This window comes from Hypanus sabinus, chromosome 17 (assembly GCF_030144855.1).
Source record: "Hypanus sabinus isolate sHypSab1 chromosome 17, sHypSab1.hap1, whole genome shotgun sequence".
NCBI classification, from domain to species: Eukaryota; Metazoa; Chordata; class Chondrichthyes; order Myliobatiformes; family Dasyatidae; genus Hypanus; species Hypanus sabinus.
In genome coordinates this window covers 47,927,172-47,946,257 of record NC_082722.1, presented here as the reverse complement: position 1 = coordinate 47,946,257, position 19,086 = coordinate 47,927,172, and the positions used below count along the sequence as shown (strand labels likewise).

Genomic DNA, 19,086 nt, shown 5'->3' with positions numbered 1-19,086 from the left:
TTTGTAGTTAGTGTGTTTTTTTTCTCAATTCTTTTTCTTTCTTTTCCTTGCATAATTTTTTTCTCTTTTCGTTTTTATATATTGCTATCAGTTTTTAATTTTCTTCAGCTTTACTAATTATATATATATTAATTTGTTGGTTTTGTAATATCTTATACCTGTTGAAGATTATGTATCAATAAAAAGATTCTAAAAATGAAATTAAGTCAAGAAGAAAAAGTATGTAAAGCCTTGGAAATTAGGATCAAATGAAGCACTTGAGGTGCATAAAGAAGCAAGAGGGTAATTAGGGAGAGGGTGGGACCCCTCAAGGATAAAGGGTGGAACATTTGCATGGATGTAGAGAATGTGAGTGAGGAACTTAATGAGTACTTTGTTTCAGATTTTCCCAAAATAAAAGGGATATAGAGGACCAGGAGATCAGTGCTGAATGAACATTAGGGTGTTTAGAGATTTAGGAGGAAAAAGTATTTGGCCTCCTAATGAGTATTAAGGTGGATAAGTCCCCAGGGCCTTATGGGATTTACCCCAGGTTATTGAAGGATGCAAGAACGAGATTGCTGGGGCCTTGAACAGTATCTTGGTGTCCTCTCTAGCCACACGCAAAGTCCCGGAGGACTGGCGAGTAGCTAATGTTGTACCTCCATTTGAGAAGGGAACAATGGAAAATCCTGAGAACTATGAATCAGTGAATCTCACATCAGTTGTAGGGAAATAGTTAGGGATAGGATACAAGAGCATTTGGAAACCCATGGCCAGATTAGGGAGAACCAGCATAGTCTGTTGTCATAACAGGTTGTGTCTTACCTACTTGATTGAGTATTTTGACAAGGTGATGAGAGAGGTTGATGAGGGTAGGGCAGTGGATGTTGTCTGCATGGATTTTAGTTTGGCATTTGACAAGGTCGCTCATGGGAGGCTAATCCAAAAGATCAGGACGCATGGGGTCTGCTGCGACTTGGCTGTTTGGATTCGGAACCGACCTGTGCAAAGAAAATGGTTCCACTCCCCGGAACCATTCCAGAATCTAGGGATTCTTGAAAGATTATTAATGTCTCCTCAACCTATCTATTTACCTACTATATTTATTTATTATTTATTGTATTTGCAGTTGTCTTTTGAATATTGGTTGTTTGTCCTTCTCTATCATGTGATTCTATTGTGCTTCTTTACATGTACTGTGAATGCCCGCAAGAAAATGTATCTCAGGGGAGTGAGTACATGGTGACTTAAGTGCACTTCGATAATGAATTTATTTGGTCATTTCCATGATGTTGGGTGATTTTCCTATGTCTTCTGCAAACACTTACAATAAGGTCACTAATTCATGTCAGTTCCTTTTCTTATAGATTTTATTTGCCCTTAGGAGTCCGTTTCTGTTTAAATCTTAATTGCTCAACACCATGTTCCACTACATATTTATCAGAAGCGACTTTATATATTACATATAAACTAATAGCGATCCTTATTAATTAACGACTGTAATTAGAGAACAATAATAAACATGAGTCGTCAAGGATCGGTTCCAGAGATATAAATGGAAGGGGAGGGAATTTTAGAAAACGTAGTCCTGCAAAAATCATTTGTTTCGAGAACGGCATCGCACTAAAGGGACGTCTAAACTCCAGAGTGACAGCGGAGAACCAACCAAATCTATCAATTGATTCACGAACAAAAACAAAGGCCTTCCCAGGTGACCCATCCCCAGGAAGAGGGCGATGGAACAGAGTTCGGTTCTCGAATAGCGCCTGTTGCTAAGATGATCACCGCGGTCTGGGATTGGGCGAATTTTCCTCGCTGACCCAATGGAAGGAGGTTTTATTTACAAGTACCATGACTGAAAAGCGTTCCTGGGAAGACATTGCTATTTCCTGTGTAAAGTTTTTTTTTGCGTGGCTGAACGTGTCGCTAGGATAGTCAGACTTTTCAACTGCAAGCGAAATGCCATTTACATTTAGAAGAAAGAATAACATGCCATTTGTAAGTGAGATCAGATTTTTAAAAAATAGTTCGAACTCAAGCGCAGCTGCGTGTGATTGGGCGTTCGAGGGTTTGTTCTTTCCGTTATAAGGTCGTCTTTTTTAGGAATCAAGATCATGAGATTTGGGACAACCTGAACGATCAGGCAATAATGACAATACTATTGCAATTGTTTAAAGTAATCCTCGACGTTGTATGAGTAGCACGCATGATTCTTAAAGATTATATTCGAGCATTTACAGTTCAGGCGACCAGAGAGATAATTGAAAGATTGCAGATGATGGAATCTGCAGCAAAGGAACTCAAGTGGGTCGAGCAGCATTTGAAGGGTTGGGGTGAGAGGAATTGTTGACGAGGCGTCAACAAGGCGGGTCGGACCCGGCATGAGTGTTGATGCACCCACCGCCCAATGCTGCTCGACCTGCAAAGTTTCTCCAGCGGTTTGTTTCTGATACTAAAACAAAGGCAGGTCCTGATGGTTGATTTTGAACAATTTAAAGCGTGTGGCTGAAGATTTAAGGCTGTTTCATTTTAAGTTGATACTAAAATCGTTATCTAATCGCTGTTTGAAGTTAGATTAATATTGAGTCAATGTTTCAGAATTTGGCAGGCTTTAACTTCAGCATTAAATTAGTGAATACGAGAACGACGAAATCAAAAACTGACATTCAGGACATCAACAACGTGGGCAGTCGTGGTTTAGAAGATTAACATATACAGTAAGTGTATAAAATGTCGGATCGCATTTCCAACGGAACAGCACACCTGACTTTCAGAACCAGTTGCAGAGAAGACCCCAGAACTCGAAATTGCAGTGACTGTGGAGAGGGATGGATAGCACTGTACAATAGGTTAGGACTGCATTCTTTAGAACTTGGAAGATTGAGAGAAGTTTTGTTACAAGTATACAAAATCATGAGAGGTATAGATAAGGTAAATGCAAGCAGGCTTTTTCCACTGAGGTTGAGTGGGATTGAAAGGTTAGTTTAAGGAGAACATGAGGGAAATCTTCACTCCGAGGGTGGTGAGAATGTGGAATAAGCTGCCAGCTCAAGTGGTGCATGCAAGCTCAATTTCAAAGTTTAAGAGAGGTTTGGATTGAGATGTGGATAGTAGGGATATGGAGGGCAGTGGTCCAGATGCAGGTTGAGGGGAGTAGGCAGTTTAAATAATTTCAGCGTGGAATAAATGGACCAAAGCATCTGTTTTTGTACTGTACTTCTCTATGACTCTAATGGACAGTTTGAGATACTTTGCAAATTCTGACCAAGCATGTCCAGCTGCAAATCATCCTGAAACTGCAATGGCTCTATCATTATTTTCATTGTTATCAAGCGAATATTGTTATTGGTCACTCTCCTGTTAGTGTAGGGTAACGCAATGGGTGATAAATCACCATCCTTGTTTTATTTTTAAATAACTCTTTATGCAGCAAATGTCTGATGAAGTTCACATAGGCCTCACAATTACACCTATGAATGACGATAGGGAGCTTGCTAAGATGACTGATAGTGTACACTCAGCCAGGCAGAGGCACATAATTCCTTCTCCTGTTCCTGCCCTCAATAATCTTGGTCAGCAGGACCAAGCAGGAAGTGCTGACTATTTTGCAGCTTTGATGGTGCTAGCTCATTGGGATGCCAGAGGTCTGTGAACACTGCTGATTCCAGCTGCCAAAGTTGTCTACTGTTTGTTAATGATGCTCTTCCAGGGTGATGGTTCTTGTGTGACATGGGTGCTCAAGTGAGTGTGCTGATCATATGACAAACGATGAAACATCGTCGGAGGCCGCCACTGGCAACAGGATCGAGACTTACGGGGCATGACCGGTAATGGTCCGCTTCAGTGGCTAAAGTGGTTAGAGCTCTGCTCAGTGTAGATTTCCTGTGTGCCCAAGGACTTTTAGCCAGCTTGTGGACATCAAGGACTTTGAGCCATTACTCTACTGCCCTGTAAGTTCCCCATTGTATGCAGGTTGAATAGCCCCTGGGCTTCGCCCCCTCCATGTGGTCCCTAAGCCCAATGGTGGTTGCTACCCATGTAGCAATTGCCGATGCCTTGACAAGGTTACCATCCCTGATTGTTACCCAGTCCTACACATCCAAGACTTTTCAGCATATTAAGCTAAAAAGTTTTTCTAAAGTTGACTGAGATAGGGGCTACCGTCAAGTGCCTGTGTGTTTGGAGGTCATTCGCAAAATGGCTGTGATCTCCCTGTTTGGCCTTTTTAAATTTCTGCTGGGCTGAGAAATGCAGCACAGATGATGCTTGAGAAAATTCTGTAATAAAAGACCTAGATATTTTTGTTTATCTGTATAACATACCTATTGTCAATGCATCCAAATCCAGGCACATATCACATCTCTACAGATTTTTTTAAGCACTTAAGTCAACATGGGTTGATTATTAATCCTGCTAATTGCCAGTTTGGGTTGTCAACCATTGACTATCTTGGCCATCACATCTCAGCAGAAGGCGTGAAACCCTTCTCATCAAATGTAGCCGCTATTATGTGTTTCCCACCATCCCGCACTACTAAAAAACTACGAGAGTTTATTGGTAAGATGAATTTCTATCAGTGCTTCATTTTACAAGATGCAGAACTTGTGCTTCCTTTGTATAGTGTCCTTCAAGCCAATGGCCCTAATTGCATGCTTGACTGGTCAGCTAACATGACCAGAGTATTTGATGGTACCGAGTAAGCTCTCTCCAATGCGACCTTACCACTGCAGCTGCTCTCCAACACATCCATAGCTGTTACTACTGACGCTTCAGACTTCGCTGTGGGTGCTGTGCGTGAACAGTTGTAGGCGTGTGGCAGCTCCATCCCCTGAAAGGAAGTACAGCATATTTGACCGTGAGCTTTTTGGTCTCTATCTGGCTGTCTGCTATTTTTGTTTTCTATGGGAGAGTTGCCATTTCACAGTTCTGAAATAATTTATGTATACGCTTGTTTTAATTCTTAACAATCTCTGCCTTTTCCAAAATGACTTCAAAATTTTCTTTTGCTTCTGATTTCTAGCATACTTGACATTTCAAATTGCCTAAAAAGGAAATGGAGAAAAGATTTTTTTTATTAAACTATAAATTCAGCTGGAATTCATTGCCATTGTGATTTTTTTTTCTTGGACATATTAAGAAAATTAATGGAAAATTTTTGATGAAATTGCTGCACACCTATTTATCTGCTGGTAATTTGGCCTATTTTTTTCTTTTTTATAGTCCTTGATTGTTTTCTGAACCCTGAGTTCCTGAACTTCTGTTGTAAGTCATTTAATTGTGGAGTTACTTGGAGATAGTTCCTTGTGGACTTTAATTGTAACTTAGCTGCTGCTGAGGCCTCTGTTGGTCAGAGTTGACTATGAATATGATATCCTAGCTGTCTAGATATGCAAGCCTGGGCAGGACAATATGGAGAGCAAGCTGTTGCACATGTAGCAAGCTCCCCCTCTCCACACATCTGATAAAACCAAAGGAATGGCAGAGAGCAATGCACGAGTATCGCACGAGTTATCAGTCAGCTTTGAACTCAATGTATGACTGCTTTAGGGACTCCCATCTCCAGATTTTTCCCTTGGGGTTTACTCCCGAAACCTTCTCCGTGAGTGTGTATAGCCGCAAGGCAGTGGAGGTTTGAAATCAAAGATTTTCTTCTCCTAGGTGAGCTGCCAACCACAGCTGATGAGTCCCCCTGTCAGAAGCGACTGGTTTTAAGGTGCCTGTAACTTGCTTTTGCCCTTTCTCCCATCAGTAGAAACAGTTTTGCCAGGCTTAGTAGCTTAGTAGCTAAGTCACACGTGAAGGACTTGGTTGTCAGAGGCTATTTGAGGTGCACACTATTGGGACTATTTAATAGGTAGTGGGAGCTTGTCCCCATAACCACCCCTGGCTGTAACAACCTTAAGAATAATAGTAATTTAGCAAAGCCCAATAAAATGGAGTGAGGTTTAAGTGGAGCAGTCATTGTTGGAGTGGACAGTGTTAGAGTGGTCAGGCTTTGGTTGAACAGGCTAGAACCTAAGTTTGAGAAGGCAGAGGGATAAAAAGGGTAGACAACTGCAGGCTGGGTGGTTGTTCAGATAGTTGAATGCTCCTCATTGAAATGTGGGATTTCGGGGTACCTGACCGTCTCCTTGATGACTACATCTTCAGCTCTGGACTGACAAGGTCAAAGAGCTGGAGCTGGATGCACTCAGGGGCATCCGGGAGGCTGAAAACTTCAGAGGTGAAACTTTTACTGATGTGGTCACAACCAGAGCGCAGGCTTCAGATAGTAGATGGGTGACCGCCAGGAGAAGTGAAGGGAGTAAGCGGTCAGGCCAGGGTTCCCCTGTGACTATTCCCCTTTGCAACAAATGTATCCCTTTGTTTACTGTTGGAGGGGGCTGACCTGTCAGCACAGCAGTAACAGCTAGGCCCTGAGGCTCGGCAGGGAAGGGTAAAGATGGGCTGAGTGGTAGTGATAAGGGGACAGGCAAGACTTTCTGGGGCTGCGAAAAAAAAGGACACTAAGATGTGTGTTACCTCCCAGGTGTTCGGGTCACAGAATATCACAGAACAGCTGCAGAAGATTCTCAAGAGGGAGGGTGAGGGTAATGGTGCAGGTTGACATCAATTATGTAAGTAGAAAGGGGGGAAGACATTCTATGCAGTGAGTTTAAAGAGTTAGGGAAAAGGCTGAAGAGCAAGACCTCCAGTGTAGTAATCTCCGATTTATTCCCAGTGCCACATGCCAGTCAGAGTAGGAATAGATGCATCTGGTGAATTTCAACCCTTTCCTCGAAAAAGAAATTTATTTTTAAAAAAAAAAGTTAAAATAATAATATAGAGCAGGAATAGAATGAATGGCAGAGGAAATGGTGCAGGGGGCAGAGTTTCAGATTTGTTGATTTTTGGAATCTCTTCTGGGGGAGGAATGACCTGGACAAAAATGATGGGTTACACCTGAATCTGAGGGGATCAATATCCTTGCAGGCAGATTTGATAAAACTGTTGAATGGTCTTAAACTGAGCTGGCAGAGTATGGGAACCGTGAGTGATAGGGCTATGTTGGGGCAGTTGGTTTACAGGTCAATACTGTGTGTAGTAGAATCTGAGGAAGGACAAACAGATCATAGGACAAAATTGTAGTCATTAGGATGAATTGAAATGTAATATGGGGCAAAATCAAAATTGGTGATGAATAGAGAACTGAAGGTGTTTTATTTGAATGCACACAGTATATGGAATAAGGTGATCTTGTAGCGCAGTTAAAGGTTTGCAGGTATGACATTGTAAGCTCGGTTGTGGCTGCAGGGTCACATTTGGGAGTGTATGATTCAAGGATATGCACTATCAAAAGGACAGTTATGTAGGTAGAGGGGGAGGATTGGCTCTGTTGGTAAGAAATGAAATGAAATCCGTAGAAAAAGGTAATATAGGATTGGAAGATGTAGAATCCTTGTAAGTCAATTTAAGAAATTACAAGTGTAAAGCCACCCTGATAACAATTATATAAAGGCCCCCCAAACAGTAGTCAGGATAAGGAATATAAATTTCAATGGACAATAGAAAAGGCAAATAATAAGGGCAGTGTTTTGATAGTCCTAGGGGATTTCAGTATACAAGTAAATTGGGAAGATCAGATTGGAGCTGGATCCCAAGAGGGGAGTTTGTAGAATGCCTGTGAGATGGCTTTTTTTAGAGCAGCTTGTGGTACCCACTAGGGGAAAGGCAGTTCTGGATTGGGTGTTCTGTAATGAAACAGATTTGATGAGGGAGCTTAAGGTAAAGGAACCCTTGGGGAGGGGACAGTGATCATTTTAGGATCTAATTCACACTGCAGTTTGAAAGGGAGAAGATAAAGTGAGATGTATCACTTGAGTAATGAGAATCACAAAAGAACGAGGGAGGAACTGGAATAAGTTATTTGAAGGGAGCACCAGTGGGGATGACAGCAAAGCAGCAACGGCTGCAATTTCTGGGGGCAGTTTGTAATGTGCAGATAGATGTATCCCGAAGATGAAGATGTGTTCTAAAGGGATGATGATGCAACTGTGCCTGATGGAAAGTCAAAAACAGCATAAAAGAAAAAGAATGGGTATATAGTATAGGAAAAATTAGTGCAGATTTAGAGAATTGGGAAGCTTGTAAAAACCAACAGAAGGCAACTGAAATTACCTTAAGGATGGAAATGATGAAATATGAAGGTAAGCAAGCCAATAATATCAAAGGGGATACCAAAGGTTTTTTCAAATATATAAAGAGTAAAAGAAAGGTGAGAATGGATATCAGACTGCTGGATAATGATGCTGGAGTAATGGAGACAAAGAAATTGCGGAAGAACCTGAAATGAATTTTGTGTCATTGTTCACTGTGGTAGACACGAGAAGTATGCCAGAAATTCAAGGGTGTCAGAGGGCAGCAGTGAGTGTAGTTCCTTTTACTAAGGAGAAGCTGTTTGGGAAGCTGAAAGGTAAGCAAGTCAACGTACCAGATGGACTACATCCCAGGGTTCTGACAGGTAGTGGAAGAGATTGTGGAGGCATTAATACTGATCTTTCAAGAATCACTTGATTCTTTAATGGTTCTAGAGGAGTGGAAAATTGCAAAGATCTCTCCATTTTTTAAGAAGGGAAGGAGGCAGGAGGGGAAATTATAGGCATCTTAGCCTGACTTCAGTAGTTGGGAAGCTGTTAGATTCCATTATTAAAGATGAGGTTTTGGGGTACTTGGAGGGACACGATTAAATAGGGCAAAGTCATCATGGTTTCCTTAATGGGAAGTCTTGCCTGACAAAGCTGTTGGAATTCCTTGAGGAAAAAACAGGCAGGAAAGAGACAAAGAAGAGTTTGTGAGTGCTTTTGTTTTTGTTTTTCAGAAGCCCATTGGAAAAGCTTCTGCACATGAGGCTGCTTGATAAGAGCCCATGGTATTACAGGAAAGATACTAGCATTGATAGAAGATAGCCTGACAGGCAGGAGGCAAAGTGTGGGAATAAAGGAGGCTATTCTGGTTGGCAGCAGGTGACAAGTGGTGTTTGGCAGAGTCAGTATTAGGAGTGCTTCTTTTCATGTTATATGCCAGTGATTTGGATGACGGAATTGATAGTTCAGAGGCCACATTTGCAGACGATACAAAAGTAGGTGGAGGGGCAGGTAGTGTTGAAGCAGAGAAGCTCTAGAAGGACTCGACAGATTAGGAGAATGGGCAAAGAGGTGGCAGTTGGAACACAGAGTCAGGAAGTGTATGGTCATGCACTTTATTAAAAGGAATAAAGGGATAGACTATTTTCTAAGTGGAGAGAAAATTCAAAAATCAGAGGTGCAAAAGGGGCTTGGGAATACTCATGCAGGAGTCCCTTATGGTTAATTTGCATTCATTTTGAGAGGTCTAGAGAGGCAGAAGAAAGGAAATTATAGGCCACTTAGTCTGACCCCAGGGGTTGGGAAGATGTTGGGAGTTGATTGTTAAGGATGTGGTTTCGGAGTACTTGGAGGCACTTGATAAAATAGGCAGTAGTCAGCATGGAAAATCTTATCTGATAAATCTGTTGGAATTCTTGAAGAAATTACAAGCAAGATTGACAAAGGAGAATAGGTTAATGTGCATTTGGACTTTCAGAAGGCATCCGACAACGGGCTACACATGAGGCTGTTTAACAAGCTACGAGCCAATGATATTACAGGGAAGATTCTAGCATGGATAAAGCAGTGGCTGGCTGGCAGGAGGCAAAGTGTGGGAATAAAGGGAGCCTTTTCTGGTTTCCTGCTGGTGACTAGTGCTGTTCCACGGGGTCCTGTGTTAGGACCAATTCTTTTTATGTTCTATGTTGATGATGGAATTGATGGCTTTGTTGCAAAGTTTGCAGACAATATGAAGATAGGTGGAGGGGTAGGTAGTTTTGAGGTAGTAGAGAAGCTACAGAAGAACTTAGATTAGGAGAATGGGCAAAGTAGTGGCAGGTGGAATACGGTGTTGGGAAGTGTATGGTCATGTGCTTCGGTAGAAAAAATGAAAGGGTTAACTTTTTTCTAAATGGAGAGAAAATACAAAAAACTGAGGTGCAAAGGAATTGGGAGTCCTTGAGCAGGATTCCAGAAAAGTTAATTTGCAGGTTGAGTCTGTGATGTGGAAGGCAAATGTGAAGTTAGCATTATTTCAAGAAGACTGGAATATAAAAGCAAGGATGTAATGTTGAGACTTTATAAAGCACTGGTGAAGCCTTACTTAGAGGATTGTGAGCGGTTTTGTGTCCATTATCTTTGAAAGGATGTGCTGAAAGTGGAGAAGGTTCAAAGGAGGTTCATGAAAATAATTTCAGGTATGAACAGCTAGTCACATGAAGAGTGTTTGATGGCTCTGGGCCTGTATTCGAAGAATTCAGAAGAATGAGGGGTGACCTCATTGAAACCTATTGAACGCTAAAAGGCCTTGATTGATTGGATATGGAGAGCATGCTTCCTATACTGGGAGAATCTAAGACCAGAGGACACAGCCTCAGAATAGTGGGGTGTCCTTGTAGAATGGAGGTGAAGAGGAATTTCTTTAGCCAGACTGTGGTGAATCTGGAATTCATTGCCTCAAATCTACATACAGACTTGGCCTCCACAGTTGCCTGTGCCAGAAGTTGGTAGATTCTTGATTGGTCAGGGCAAGAAGGGATATGGGGAGAAGGCAGGAGATTGAGGCTGAGAGAGAAAATGCATCAGCCATAATGAAATGGCAGAGCAGGCTCAATAGGACAAATGGCCCAATTCTGCTCCTATGTCTTATGGTACTTTAAGAGCAAGGATGTGATGTTGAGGTCTTATTAGGCGTTGGTCAGACCGCATGTGGAGTATTGTGAATAGTTTTGGGCCCCTTCAGCAGAATGATACTGGGAATGAAAGAAGTTAACGTATGAGCAATATTTGATGGCTCTGGGCCGGTACTCACTGGTGTTTAGAAGAATGAAGAGGGATCTCAATAAAACCTATTGAATATTAAAGGACCTAGAAAGAGTGGATGTGGAAAGGATGTTTCCTATAAATGGGTGAGTCTAGGACCAGAGGGCACAGCTGCAAAATAGAAGGATGTCCATTTAGAACAGAGATGAGAAGGAATTTCTTTAACCCGAGTAGCTCTGGAGGCCGAGTCATTGAGTCTATTTAAAGTGGAGGTTGATAGGTGCTTGATTAATCAGGGCATCATTGGTTATATGGAGGAGGCAGGAGAATAGGGTGAGAGGGACAATAAATCAGGATGAAATGGGAGAGTGAAATCGATGGGCCGAGTGGCCTTGTTGTGACTGTCAATGAAAGCCACCAGAGAGGCACACTGCTGGTAGTATAAAAGTCTTTATTTGGTACACACAAGATGGCAGTGTTTGGAGTCACCATTGAGAGAGGCTCCCTGATCCACTGTTATCACATTTTTATCTGTTACAGATCAAAGTAACAGTAAGACTATTTCTATTGTTATGCATTCATAATGCTTCCTTTGAGTTGCATATAATTTTCAAACACCTTGAACTTCATTTCAACACACCCAAAATGATGTTAATCACTGCTGTCTCTGAGCTGTCATCATGAATATGCTGACACCTCAGGACAATGGACTTTTCCTGGTCTGCATTGAACTCCAGTCTGCAGCTTTTGGAAGACCATTGTACTAAGCTGCATTTGAAATTCAACCTACAATCCACATTCAGATCTGTGGACTGGTTTCTGTGGACTGGTTAATGTTTGCGATATTCCATAACCCCAGAATCTTTCAGCTGGATTCTGCTTCTGTGTCTCATGGTCTAAATCAGGGGTCGGCAACCATTACCACTGAAAGAGCCATTTGGACCCGTTTCCCACAGAAAAGAAAACACTGGGAGCCGCAAAACCCGTTTGACATTTAAAATGAAATAGCACTGCATACAACTTTTTTTTGCCTTTATGTTATGTATAAACAAACTATAATGTGTTGCATTTATGAAATCGATGAACTCCTGCACAGAAAACGAAATTACATTTCTGCATGCAACAAAAACATTTTGAACTCTGAAAAAAAGACGTTGGGTTGAAGGTTACTTTTAAGTAAAATACTCAATGTCTATTTGAGTCCTTCTTGTATTTATGAAAAACGCCGAACTTAAATTGTCCGCCAGCAGCAAACCATTTTTTCTCTCATCTCCATCCGGATATTTTTGAGCAAAGGCTGCGTGTTTATTCTGGAAATGTCTTGCGACATTTGACTTTTTGTTGTTTGCTTGTTTCTCATTACATATTAAGCATACCGGTAAATCAGTCTCGTCAGCAGTGAAAGCAAATGAATCTGCCCACGTATCATTAAACGTTCTGTTTTCTTCAGTCAATTTTCTTATTTTAGAATTCTCCATAGTTAGCCCACCTTGGATCGAAAAATTAAAGAAATCGCGCACTGGCGGGTGTCAGGCATTGGCAGTTGTGACGTATATCAATAGCGACTAAAAACACGTTTTATTTAGATTGTACAAGATCTCCATAATCTTCAAATTTAGGATTACATTTCAAAAACTAACAAACTAACATAAAATACATTTTAATTAAATACTCATCATTTATTTTCCAAAGCCACAGGGAGCCGCAGCACAGAGATGAAAGAGTCGCATGCGGCTCCAGAGCCGTGGGTTGCCGACTCCTGGTCTAAATTTACAAGCTGGTCCCAGTGATGTGCTGACTGTATCTGCCACTACCTGCAGTTTCTTGCCCTTGTGCAGAGCAGTTACCATACCAAATCATTATGATTTGACAAGGTTCCACACGGTAGGCTTCTTCAGAAAGTCAGAAGGCATGGGATCCAGGGAAGTTTGGCCAGGTAGATTCTGAATTGGCTTGCCTGCAGAAGGCAGAGAGTCGTGGTGGAGGGAGTACATTCAGATTGGAGGGTTGTGACTAGTGGTGTCCCACAAGGATCTGTTCCGGGACCTCTACTTTTTGTGATTTTTATTAACGACCTGGATGTGGGGGTAGAAGGGTGGGTTGGCAAGTTTGCAGACGACACAAAGGTTGGTGGCGTTGTAGATAGTGTAGAGGATTGTCGAAGATTGCAGAGAGACATTGGTAGGATGCAAGTGGGCTGAGAAGTGGCAGATGGAGTTCAACCCGGAGAAGTGTGAAATGGTACATTTTGGAAGGACATGCTCCATGGCAGAGTACAAAGTAAATGGCAGGATGCTTGGCAGTGTGGAGAAGCAGAGGGATCTGGGGGTACGTGTCCACAGATCCCTGAAAGTTGCCTCACAGGTAGATAGGGTAGTTAAGAAAGCTTATCGGGTGTTAGCTTTTATAAGTCGAGGGATAGAGGTTAAGAGACGCGATGTAATGATGCAGCTCTATAAAACTCTAGTTAGGCCACACTTGGAGTACTGTGTCCAGTTCTGGTCGCCTCAGTATAGGAAGGATGTGGAAGCATTGGAAAGGGTACAGAAGAGATTTACCAGGATTCTGCCTGGTTTAGAGAGTATGGATTATGATCAGAGATTAAGGAAGCTAGGGCTTTACTCTTTGGAGAGAAGGAGGATGAGAGGAGACATGATAGAGGTGTACAAGGTATTAAGAGGAATAGACAGCCAGCGCCTCTTCCCCAGGGCACCACTGCTCAGTACAAGAGGACATGGCTTTAAGGTAAGGGGAGGGAAGTTCAAAGGGGAGCAAGGTTTTTCACTCAGAGAGTGGTTGGTGTGTGGAATGCACTGCCTGAGTCTGTGGTGGAGGCAGATACACTAGTGAAGTTTAAGAGACTACTACACAGGTATATGGAGGAATTTAAGGTGGGGGATTATATGAGAGGCAGGGTTTAAGGGTCGACACAACATTGTGGGTCGAAGGGCCTGTAATGTGCTGCACTATGCTATGTTCTTTGATTCCAGACAGAATGTATTCTGAGGTGCCTTGATTGCAAATTTATAAGTGTTGACGGTGACATGCCAAATTTCTTTAGCCTCTGGAAGAAGTAGAGGTGTGGATGACCTTTTCTGGCCGTGAAGTTAACATGGTTGGACCAGGACAGCCTATTGGTTTACAGCTAGGAACTTGAAGCTTGGAGTCCAGCCTGTCAACCTCAACACCGTTGATGTAGACAGGAGCCTGTACACCAACCCCCCTTTCTGTTGCCAGTGACCACCTCTTTTATTGACATTAAGGGAAAGGTTGTCAGAACACCATGTATAGTTACTAATCTCTCTGTCTCCTTCCTCTACTCCGATTCATCATTATTTGAGATGCAGCCCACTTGCAGTGGTATCATCTGCAATAGAGCAGAAACTGGCCACACAGTCAGTGAGTGTACTGGGAGTGGAGAAAAGGGCTGAGGAGGCAAACCAGGTCCATAGCGACAAAGTTGTTACTCCCTATTCTTAGTGAATATGGTTTTTCTTTAGGAAGTCAAGGATCCAGTTGTCGAGGGAGGCATTGACTCCCAGGGTTCTGAGTTTGGTTTAGAGGTGATTTTCTTTAAATAGTTGGATTATATTTCCTCCTCTCCTACCATTGGAATTGTTCCAGAGTTGAAAGAATTTTGGAAAATGACCAGCAATGCATTATTATTTCTAATATCAATTCTTTAAGTACTTTGGGAAGTTTATTATCAAGTCCTAGGACTTGTTGGCTCTCAGTCCTGCCCTAATGAAATTCAAAGTTCAGAAGTTCAAAGTAAATATTATTATCAAAGTACATATATGTCACCATATACAACCCTGAGATTCAGTTTTCTGTGGGCGTATTGTAACTGTAACGGGATCAATGAATATTCACCTAGCATGCAGAAGACAACAAACTATGCAAATGCAAATATAAGTAAATAGCAATAAATAATGAGAACATGTGATAAACAGTGCTTAAAGGGAGATCAATAGCTGTCGGAACATTTCAATAATGGGGCAAGTGAGTGTTGTTATCCCCTTTTATTCAAGAGCCTGATGATTGTGTGGTAGTAACTGTGCGAGTCTTGAAGCTCTTGTAACTTCTACCTGATGGCAGTAGTGAGAAGAGAGCATGACTTGGGTTGTAGGGATCTCTGATGATGGATGCTGCTTTCCTGCTATAGTGTTTCATGTAGATGTGTTTTATGACTTGGAGGGCTTTTATCTGTGTCAAATCCACGACCTTTAGAGGATTTTCCATTCAAAGCCATTGGTGTTTCCATACCAGGCTGTGATGCAACCAGTCAGTACAGTCTTCATTACATGTTTATAGAAGTTTGTCAAAGTTTTAGATGTCATGCTGAATCTCCGCAGACTTTTAAGGAAGTTGAGGTGCTGCTGTTCTTTCTTTACAATTGCACTTACATGCTAGGTCCAGGACAGGTTCTCTGAAATAGCAACTCCCAGGAATTTAAATTTACCTTGCTAATTCAACTTAAGTTTTTTTTCCTCTTTCACCACACCCCATGCTCTGCAACAAATCTGAGAGTTTACTTGTTCCTCTATTGTAAAGACAGTACCAAAGTGTATGTGTTTTAATAGCAAAACCACCTGATGAGTAACTCAGCAGGTCAGGCAGCATGTCTGGAGGCAAAAGTGTTCTGGGTTGAGACCCTCCATCTGGACTGAGTGTAAGTGGGAGATCAGAGTATAAAGGTCTGAAGCAGTTGCTGGTGAGTGATAACTATATCCAGGTGCGGAGGAGAAATGGAGCCAGGTGAGGAAGGGAACGGTGGAAATAGTGACAAAGGTTGGGAGATGATAAGTGAATAAAACCAACGGTTACAGATATTGAAATGCGATAAGAAAGGAAGATGAAGACTGCTGTTTTCTTTTGCTTTTTTGTTTTTCTTCTTGTTCTAATGCTATCGCTCATTTCTCTTGTAAGCTGCAGTTGAGCCACTTTTCCAGTTTTTTTTGCCAGGTAGGAATGAACCATTCTATTCATCCATGTGGTCCTTGTACAACAATGTACTACAATGAACTTCTTTTTGTTCTAGTTGTGTTCTTTCTTGTAGCAATTATGTAGTTTGTGAATGCTGCTTGTATGATGCTATGTCACTGTGATGCTGCTGCAAGTAAGTTTTTCATTGCATGTCTGCTTATGATAATAAAATGGACTTTGTATGCTCGCCATTGTCAAGCCATTAAGTGAATTCACCAGTCTAATCTAGCCAGCTAGTGCCTTTATTGTTCAGTATATTTAGGTTTGGGTCTCTAGACATTGAATCCAATTGTTTGTTCTCTATCTTCAACAAGGATTCTGTCATGTTTGTTCCTCCGCAAGGATTCCCACACAAGATTTTTAATTATTATTTTCTCTTTGCATTGTACCCAGTGTAAGATAGCTTTTCCTCTAATTGACTTCTCTAATCATTGGTCCAAAATGCCACCATGAACGCTACCTCTTTTGCACTATTTATTTATTTTTGTAATTCATTTCTCCTGTTTAATGACGTTTTTTTCATCACTGCCATTTAGGAGTCTGTCCCTTGGTTTTCTTATTTTAAATCATACAGGTTTTCCACATCAGGATTCTTCCTAACTATATCCAGCCTCTTCTTTCATTTGTCCAACAACACATTTATTGATTATACTCTTTTGTTTCTACGTTCATCAGTGTGTAGTACATGAAGTCATCCTGAGATTACAACATTTGAGAACCTGCTTTTGAATTTGGTCCCTAACTACTTAAGTAAGTATTGCAGGACTTGATTCCTTTTTCTACAATGTTGGTAGACAAGGAATTGACAAAATGTCTAATGGCTGTTCACCCTCCCCATTCAGAGCTGCTCTTAAGACATCCTTGATCCTTGCAGCAAGCAGGTAACATTCTATTCTAGAGTCTCATTTGCAGCCACAGAATCTAATTACCTCAATGTTATACAAAGTATTGCATCTGTTGGAGTGGGGGCCCAGGGGACCAAATGTCACCTGCCTCTGCCTGCTATTGGGCTTCTTGGTCAACCACCTTGCTGAGTGTACTACTCCTTAGTAACGTAGATGTTCCAAAGTGCTGATAACAGTTAAAGGAAATGAAAAGCATACTTACAATGATTATTGCAATCATAATAACCAGTTTTCATTGTTCATATTTCTTCTATTTCCATATTATCACTTTTTCTCATAGTGGGGCCATCTCTTAGAATTGCTTCAACTCTTCAATTCCTTCTGTGGGTTCTGAGGTAGATGATGAGGTTAATGTGGAGGTTAATCTAGACGGTGAGACAAAGATGCCAGAAGTGGGCACCTGGCTAGTTTGGGAGGTGGAATGTCCATTCCGCCATTTTCATTGTACTTGCATGTGCTTCTGATGAAGAGACTTGACATTCTCAATGGTAACCTAACTACTATTTCGCCGTTTTGTGGAGCCATGGGACAAGTATTGCACAGATTGGTTCGGATGGGAATGTCCTTGCAGTGTTTCAGAGACCACATAGCTAAATCTTGCCATGGAAGAGCTAAAAGAAGCATGTCTGTTTTGGGCACACAAAATGTGAGTGCTGAGGTCTATCATTTGGAGGTGTAAACAAAACATGATGTAAAGAATAGATGACTTTTCCTTATTAATGTGATAACTACAATTCAAAATTATTGCTTATCATGAAAGGTAAACATATATTAATGATATATGTAACTAATGTTAACATTGATAATATAGAAGTTTGAATTGCAGATTGAAATAATAGGTAAAAGCATGGTCATAACACAGCTACAACAAAAATGTTTTAATACATGCACATGGATATGATAGACTATTGATATTAATTTCAGTAGAGGCTAATCAAATGTAAAAATAATAGTTTTATGTAATTATGTAATCTTGTATTGATAATTTGCTTTGAAATTTTTGTTCCTTTCAAGAAGAAAGCAGTAGTATGTTAGTTGAAATATATCTGAATTGTTTTCAATTTCCATGCATTATTCTTGTTTCTAATTACCATATTTGTGACCATTTGCCTAGAAACACATAGCTCATGGCTTGGTTCCTGCAGCCACTATTGCTCCAAGAGCTGCTGTTCCCCGCACACCACCACCTCGTAGCCCTAATTCTTCTCCGGAGAGACCAAGGCATGTTATTTTCATTGTACTTTTTATGCATGTCTCAGAAACATAAATCCAAATTGATTTTGGTTTATAAAAGAGTTTAATTATGAAATATGTGAGATCTTTGCAAAGAGATCACTAAAGAGGCTAGGTCTGTTTTATCTGAAGGTTAAGAGGAGGTATAACTGAGGTATATAAAACTTATAAGGGATATAGATAGGGTAAACCGCAGGAATCTTCCCTATATCAGAATCAAATAAAACTGGAGAATATTGCCTTGGAGTTAAGGGTTAAGAGATGAAGGAAGATCTGAGGGGGACCTTTTCACCCAGAGAATGGTGAGTAGATAGCATACACTGCCTGAGAGAGTGGTGGAAACAGAGTGCTGATAGGATTTAAGAAGTATCTAGCTGACCACTGGAATCACCGAAGCACACATTTTTATTTGTCAAAGGCTGAAGTATTGGGTTAATGTGGATGGGTGTCCACTGGTGAAAGTCAAAGTGATAGATTGAATGATCTGTTTCCATGCTGTGTGATTACCTATTCATTTCCACAACAACAACTTTTAAAATGCTCTTTTAGGTTGTTTGTATAAAGTGCTAGCTTTCACTAGGTGATATATTTGGTCTTTGTATCCTAGTTGCTCACATGCAAATACTTATTTAACTAATGAAAGCTTGTCTTGATTGCAGTAGAGGTGGGTGTGTGGGAAAGAAGCTGCAGCCATTTACTATTCGTTTAAGTGATTGGAAACACTCTTTAAATGGTGGAAATCCGAGAAGAAAATGTTTCACCTTTTAAAATATATTTATGCAAAGAAAAGTAATTGTGGTGTATAAATTATCTTAAACTTACCCTTTTGGAAGCACAGTGCTCAATTTAAAAATTTTTTATTATTCCAGGTCAGCACTCGCAGCAGTGATTTTAACTTCGTGTTTGACTGGTCGTACTGTTGCTGTTCCTCAACCACATTTGGCATTGCCCCGTCAGAGATCCTATTCTGAAAGTGATGGCACACGTTCAGAACATAGAAGTTTTGTTGAACCTTATGCCAGTATAAGTAACCTTGGATTTAGGTATTTATGTGATTTAATTTGTTTAGTCTGTTTAGTACAGTTCTAAATGTTGGTATATGATTCTTTATTAAA

At 41.0% G+C, this 19,086-nt stretch overlaps 1 protein-coding gene across 1 annotated transcript in view; it reads left to right on the top strand.

Annotated features, from left to right (window-relative positions):
- The first annotated feature begins 1,558 nt into the window (after positions 1 to 1,558).
- cep89 (centrosomal protein 89) overlaps positions 1,559 to 19,086 on the top strand; it is a 119,892-nt gene continuing 102,364 nt past the window's right edge. The window contains exons 1-3 of the mRNA XM_059992997.1: positions 1,559 to 1,980; positions 17,853 to 17,959; positions 18,841 to 19,014. Coding sequence (XP_059848980.1) covers positions 1,942 to 1,980; positions 17,853 to 17,959; positions 18,841 to 19,014 — 320 coding nt within the window. The 5' untranslated portion in view covers positions 1,559 to 1,941. The remainder of the gene's footprint in view (positions 1,981 to 17,852; positions 17,960 to 18,840; positions 19,015 to 19,086) is intronic.